Raw genomic sequence first — 7,397 nt, forward strand, 5'->3', positions numbered from 1 at the left:
GCCCTGGGAGAAGCCTCAGGCTTTGCGGTCCGAAAGCTGAGCGGGCTTTGTCGGGGGCGTGGGGCGCGGGCACGGGCGCCGGCGGAGAGGGAAGGGTGCGGAGGTGTCCCCTCGCAGGCGGCGGGTAGGCGGTGTCCCGGGTGAGTGGTGTGAGGGTTTGTGTCCCGCAGGTGATGCGAGGATGACCATGGCCCAGGCTGGAGCCGTAGTTGCAGCTGCCACGGGACTCCTTGTCTTTCTCCTGTACTCCTCCATCCACAAGGTTGAGGAGGGGCACCTGGCTGTGTATTACAGGTACTGTTACCTACTAGCGCTTCGACAGCTCCTGTAGCCTTCCCTTCAACTGGGATTTGTCCCTGTCCCTGGAGCACTTCGGGAGCTGATTGCTCCCTGCTGTGCTTCCCTCTGGGTTTTGCCCCAAGGGGGCAGACCACATTGTTTCTGCTCTCCTGAACCGGGAATTACAGGGGGGCTTGGCAGCCTGACTCTGTGCAGCACCGTTGGGATTTTCAGTCTTTCTGAATCCTCAGCGATTTTTTCTTCTTCCCTTTTTTTGGCTTACAATTTCAAAGCTTAGAGGATGAGAGCTCTTGATCCATACAGTCTTTTCATATCTGTTGATCTCTCCCTGTTACGCTGAGGGCTGTCACCTCTGTCTCAAGACTGCCGACCAGCCACAGTACCTGTTTTGGCGTTGCTTTGAAGTGGGTCCTCCTGGCTTTGGGCTGAATTTCAGCTGGGGCTCATAGATGCCCTCAGTAGCATCTATAGAGCAACTCATTGTCAGTCTGTAACAGTGAGTGGTCACAGTCACTAAATGCTGCCTCTTGACTAAATTTTGCTTTAAATTTGAATGAAAGAACAGAGAAAATCAACACCAGCCTTTTTTGTATTTTTTGCTGTTTCTGCTACATTTCAATATTGTATTTTCTACCCTTTGCACTCACCACCACGGGCCAGTTTCCTTTCCACTGCTTTTCCCTTTTAATTCTAAGTGTGTTGCACAGCTCTGGCTCTGGGATGCTGCAGGAGTCCTTACTGCAACTATGAGGATCAATGCCTTAGAGCTCTCTTCTGTTTCTTGTCTTCTAACCACCTGCCTGTTCCTGCAAGAACCTGCAGGTTTTCTTTTGTGCTTTGGGCGAGGGACTGTGCTGAAAGCCTTGTGGAAATCCAAACTGGCAGTATTGCACCAACTGCTAGATTTTTCCATGGTTACCAGCGAACTATTTGGAGAGGAAAATCCATATTCTTGAAGGTTTCTGCAGTGATGGAAGAATTTTAACACTATCTGCCTTCTGTAGAAGTTAATTGTTCACAGGACTAAAGCAAATGGTTGTTGAGCTGCACCAGGCAAGTATGGTGCACAGTCAGCCCGTCTGTAGAGTGCAGGTCTGGTGCAGGTGAGTGTTGTCATCTGCAGTGCCACAGCTGTGACCCCTGGCAGTTTGAAAGTACTCACTCTCCAACAGGCTATTTTCCAGTTGCTGGAGGCTTTTTCCCATTTCCCTCTCTCTCTCTGTAGAGGTGGCGCGCTGTTGACTAGTCCCAGCGGACCAGGCTACCACATCATGCTCCCGTTCATTACCACCTTCAAATCCGTGCAGGTTAGTATCCTCTGCTCTTGGAAGGAGCCAGTCTGTGCCTGTGGCCCTAATCGGTTCCCAGGAGAGCTGTAGGCCTGAGTGCTGAAGGAGCTGGGAGCAGGGAAATGACCACGGCTGCCTTTCTGCCTTCCAAAAGGCAAGCTGAAAAGAAGACTGTCTTCTGCCCTCATCTGCAGAAGTTGGGGGGGTTGGGGGGTGGAAGTAGAGGACATGGCTTTGGCTCCATGTTCCCTTGTAGTGGTTGTGAGAGTGTGAGCACATCATGATCTTCCTGGAACTGAGTGGTTTTGTGAGTACTGGTTGTCTTTTTATTTCAGACCACGCTGCAGACTGATGAAGTGAAAAATGTGCCTTGTGGGACAAGGTATGATTTTCCTTTGTACTTCTTCTGGTGGTGAGCAGATGAACTCTGTCGTGTAGTTTGCAGCTAGTCACAGCCTCTGTGACAGAGAGGCTGAAAAGTAAAGGCACGTACCCCTAAAGTCAGTCCCAAACATCCACACGTACATCATGCTTGGAAATAACAGAGCAGGAGGTGTGGGAGGAAGTGTTCTTGCTTTCACTGGAATTGATGTTTTGAGGGTATCTGCATTTATAGTGATTATCTCAGTTTTTCTGGATTTCTTCCCTTGCGTTCCCTGATAGTGCATTGCTTGTGCTCTGGACTGCCTTCTGCTTTGCAGTATTTCTGGCTGGAACCTCTTGACTAATGTGAGTGTCAACCCCAGCAGTGGGTAAAAGTAAATGGTGAATGGGAATCCTGATTGGGAGATGGTTCACTTCAAAAACAGCTCAAGAAATTGAGTCTCCTGGAATAACTCGGGCATTTTTTGAATTGACATTTCACCTGATGTGAAGAGTGAGAAAGAATAAGGAAAAGTCCTGTGCAGCAGTAGCACCTGCTGGCTTTGTAATTGGCTTTGTAAAAAAAGCTGATCCTTTTGTCAGCACAGATGTGTGTAGTTTTAACAAGCAGAGCAGCACCAGCAGGAGAAGGGTGGTTGTGCTGGGTTGCAGATCCTGTTGCGTTGGTTCATTTGCAAGTTAAAGTGATGGCCAGATCTGTTCCTTCACCATCAAAACAGAACTGGTGATTCTTCTTGCCTTTTAGCTTTAGGGTACCAAACAATATTTCTTTTCTTTTTTTTTTCCAAAGTTCTTATGACTTAATTGATGACACACAACAGCCATCTTGAAATTAAAAGTTGAACTAATTAAAACTAATTAAAATGTGGCAACATTAACAAGGCAGAGTTCATTTTAATTTGATTTGGCTCGTGTTGAAATGAGTTCCTGGAATTATTCCTATAGCAACTCATCAGACATCACTTGGGTTTAAATATTAACATAAAGTTCTTGTGCACCCTAGCTGGTTTTAGTTTTAGATCTTAAACCCATTTCGAGAGCGTCTGTAAGTAACGCTGGTGTTCAGTCCTGCAGCCAGGGCTTTGTTGCCAGATGAAGAGTCTTTAGGTCAAGCAAAAAGTTAGTGCAGGAAGGAGGAGCAAGATTCATTATGTTCTATATCTGGATGTTTTAAATGGCACAGTTAAAAATAAATCATCTCAGCGGAGTTTTAGCTCATAAGTAGCATAAATAAGAGTAATACTTCACCTGCTGGACGTTGTAAACCAACATCACATCTCTGGGCCAGAGGTGGTGTCCTGCAAGCCTTCTCAGCAGACCAAGCAAAGCTGTCTGCTGGGGGTTACCCAACTTAGACACGGTGCCACAGTCAAAATTAAACAGTGCTGCTTTCATCCTGCTTGAGCAGAGATGTTGGACAAGGTGACCTTCAGAGGTCCCTTCCAGTCTTGACCATTCTGTGCATCTGTGATTTAGGAGCTAAATTTCTGTTTACTTCTCTAGAGTTAATTCTCTATGTTTCTGTAATTCTCTACAGTTGGTTCAGTACATTCCTGTTACATTTCAGCATTGCAGGATTCAATAGTTGTGAAGTAAGGGGTAATAAACATGCTTTAAAACCTCAGGCAGCTGGTGGTGCAGTTCTTAGTTAATAATTGAATGCAGCTCAGGCCAAAGGTCCCAGTAGCCCTGTCCATTTTTAAGGTGTTACCGCAGGAGCCTTTACATTTGCTGCATTTGGAATCAAAGTCTGGAGCTGCTCCATTCCGAAGCTTTGCATCCACATTTCCATAATAAAACATCAGCTTATATGTAAGAAATGGATCAAATCTGAAATACCACTATCCCAGTTCCAGCTTCTTTACAAGAATAGGTCCTAACCAGTATATATTTCTGTAATTGTATATTAAACCATCAGATTCTAAAGGCTGGGTTTCTCTTCCACCGTACTCATATTCCTGTCCCATGTGTTCTCATCCACAGTAGGAAGCTTCAGAATGGCTGTGTGGGTGTCCCGTCCCCAATTTTCTGCCTTAACTGTCCCATTTATAGCTTTAAGGGAACATATTAAACACAGATTTTAAAATACTTTGATACCAGATGACTGTTATTTGTAAAACAGCTGTCACCTCAGAGGCAAAAACCATTTAATTACTGCAGGTAGGGCGTATCTGCTCAGAGCTGAGAATTGTCTCTGGTGTGTGATGTTTCTGACTTTGCACAGCAAGAAAATGTATGCACAATTCTTGGAAAGTTCAGCAGTTTCCTCACAGCAGGTCTGCTCATCTCCAAAAACTGATGGAGCATCAGCTCAGTAAACTAGTTTTAGAAAAGCAAAGTATTCCAAAGGACTGACTTGAAGAATGAATCAAGAACTATAGCTCACAAGTGTATTAATTGTGCAATACAATAAATTAGTTTAAAATGGCATGCGTTGCATGGGGGAGCCAGGTAACTAGCATTTTTCTTAGCATGATTCCTTCCAGTTACATTTATAAATATTGCACAGGTTTTTACAACTCCAAGAACCAGTAAAAAACACTAATCAGGACTGTTGTTTAAGTGTTAGATGTTTACTTGCCCAGGTGTGAGGCTGGTCCTGTGCTTGGGCTGCAGGTCGCTGGCAGGAAGGTGAAAAGAGCACTGGAGGAATGCTGTGCTGGGACAGAATCCCTGTTTGTTAGTCAGTCATGTGGAAAAATGTGTCACGAGTATTGCAAGTGGATGTGTTGCATTAATCCCTGTATCTCTAGACAGACCAGATCTGACCTTTAAACCCAGTTTTTACATGCTCTGACTGCCTAACAGGATCTGGTCTTGTTCGTGGTCAGCTTTAGCAGTGAGCATTAAGCCATGACCTTTTTTGACAGCCTCTTTTTCATGGCAGTTTCTCCCTTGTCTTCTCCTGGCCTGTCACAAGCTAAAATCCTGAAATATGTAAGGCTTTCTGAGGTCTACTGAAATGCCTGTTGGTGTAGGCTAGTCTGTTCTAGAACTCCTTGTACACTTTCACCTGGTCCTGGAAAGTCAGGCAGTATTGCTGCCTAATTAATTCCTTAATCTTGATTAGCAGATCCTCTTGTGTTAACTAACTAGGTGGCCTTTGCTAAGTTTGTGCCCCAGTGCTTAAAAGTTCCTCCCCCCATAGCTTTCAGTGTAGTTTTAGCAGTCTGTTGCATCTTCCAGCCTCCCCAGCGGCTGGTGCCTGACAGGGGGTGTGACAGCCCCACCCCATGCCATGCTCCCTGGCCAAGGTGTCTGTGAGGCTGTTTCGGGACTGAGTCCCATTGTCTGACTCAACTCTCTCTGGGGTGCCGTGTCACCACAAGGCTTGTTTTTCAAGGCCCAGGATGGTGTTCTGGGTGGTGGCATGGGGCACTGGGTAGGTTTCCAGCCACCCAGTGGTTGCTTCCACCATTGTGAGGACGTGGTACTTGCCTTGGTGGGTCTGTGGCAGTGTGATGTAGTCAACCTGCCAGGCCTCTCCATGTTTGTATTTCAGCCATTGTCCTCCATACCACTGGGGCTTTAACTGCTTGGCTTGCTTGATGGCAGCACATGTCTCACATTTGTGGATGACCTCTGCAATAGTGTCCATGGTCAAATCCACCCCTTGGCCTCAAGCCCATCTATATGTTGCATCTCTCCCTTTATTAGCCATAAATAATTCACCCTTACACTGCCAGTCCAAGTCCACCTGAGTCACTCAAATCTTGGCAGCCTGATCCACACATTGGTTATTTCAGTGTTCTTCTGTGGCCTGACTCTTGGGTACATGGGCATCCACATGATGTACTTTCACAGCTAGACCCTCTACCCAAGCAGCAATATCCTGCCACAATCCAGCAGCCCAAATGGGTTTATCTCTGCACTGCCAGTTGCTTTTGGGCCCTTGAAATATCCTCTCCTGAGGTAGTCTATGCCAAGGATGCACGGGGCCTCTGGGCCAGTCACAATGGGGTGTTGATGCCACTCCTTCCCAGTCAGGCTCACTTCAGCTCCCCGTACAGCAAGCTGTTGGGGTGCCCCTGTCACCCTGGCAATACAGATGGGTTTGGCCCCACTATAGCTGGGTGGCATCAGGGTGCACTGTGCACCAGTAGTGACTGAAGCTTTGTGGGTTGGACGTGCCAGGCCATCAGATACACACGGTCCAGGAACTCTGATCGTCCCTCTCCTCCACTCGGATGGAGGCAGGGCCCCTCTCATCCTGATCAGCGTCACTCATCTCTTGTGCAAATGACTTTAGGTCACCCTAGGAGATAACTAACTCCTTCTGGACTTGGCTGTCTGAGAGGAGGTCTTGTCTGAAATGATTGCTTCAAGATCAGAGTGTTACACTTCAGGTTAGCTCCTGGATTTACAGCAGCAAGGTCCAGAGAGGCATCCCCACTGCACAACATGAAGTGATGGCTCCAGCAGCTGGGTGGATGGATGGAAAAGGCAATCTAAGTGCTTTGTAGGCTTTGTTCAACCTTTAGCCCTCAGTGGGGAAACAGCTGGCCAGTATCATAGAATTATAGAATGTCTGGGCTGGAAGGGACCTCCAAAGGTCATCTAGTCCAACGCTCCTACCATAAGCAGGGACATCTCCAACTAGATAAGCTACTCAGAGCCTCATCAAGCCTGATCTTGAATGTCTCCAGGGATGGGGCCTCCACCACCTCTCTGGGCAACCTATTCCAGGGCTCTATCACCCTGATATTGAAGAACTTTTTCCTAACGTCTAACCTAAATCTCCCCTTTTCTAGCTTAAAGCCATTACCCTTCGTCCTGTCACTACAAACCCTTGTGAATAGTCCTGAGTGGCATCTGTTTCCTCAAAGCCATTGCTGGACCAACAGCACTGATATAATTCACTTACACCACCACTCTGTCAGCCAATACTGGTTGAGATCCTTGGCAGGGTTGCTGTGGGTGGTGTTGAGTCAGGCAGTGGGCAGTCCTCTCTAGTCTGAGGTGCCAGCCTTTCTTGCTTGTGGTGTGATGAGGGGCTGTGGATGAGTCCTGCAGGAGACAGATTTTCCTGTCTTTTTCCTTTTAACATCCGTGTAAAATTGAAATGCCAAAAGGACCCCAACATAAAGATGTGCAGTGGTGGAGATTCTGGTGGAAGAAGCACACGCACCATTTTGGTTCCTCACCAGGATATCTAGAAGATACTCCCAGATGGTAGCTGGGTAGTAAGGATGGATGGGTAGTAGTCCTGGTACTGATGTCATAAGGTGACTGGAGTAAATCAAGAGGGTAAGGGCAGGTTCAGAAGATCCTGGGGAATACTGTTGGACATAACTGGCAGTGATAAATAGTCAGTTTATTGGATGCAGTGGGACAGCGTGCAGAGCAGATGAGATGGAGGAAGACATGTATACTGTACCATTGAAACCACTTGTCTGGCCTGACATATCTGTAAAGGTATCTCAT

The 7,397-nt window shown here is 46.9% G+C and overlaps 1 protein-coding gene across 1 annotated transcript; it reads left to right on the forward strand.

The window, feature by feature from the left end:
* The first annotated feature begins 187 nt into the window (after positions 1-187).
* LOC103773726 (erlin-1-like) lies at positions 188-2,345 on the forward strand. Its single transcript, XM_008941103.1, has 4 exons — positions 188-294; positions 1,526-1,607; positions 1,925-1,971; positions 2,291-2,345. The coding sequence occupies exons 1-4, from the start codon at positions 188-190 to the stop codon at positions 2,343-2,345; spliced, it is 291 nt and encodes a 96-aa protein (XP_008939351.1).
* The last annotated feature ends 5,052 nt before the right edge of the window (positions 2,346-7,397 follow it).

Source organism: Merops nubicus, unplaced genomic scaffold (assembly GCF_000691845.1).
Source record: "Merops nubicus isolate BGI_N331 unplaced genomic scaffold, ASM69184v1 scaffold42415, whole genome shotgun sequence".
Lineage (NCBI taxonomy): Eukaryota > Metazoa > Chordata > Aves > Coraciiformes > Meropidae > Merops > Merops nubicus.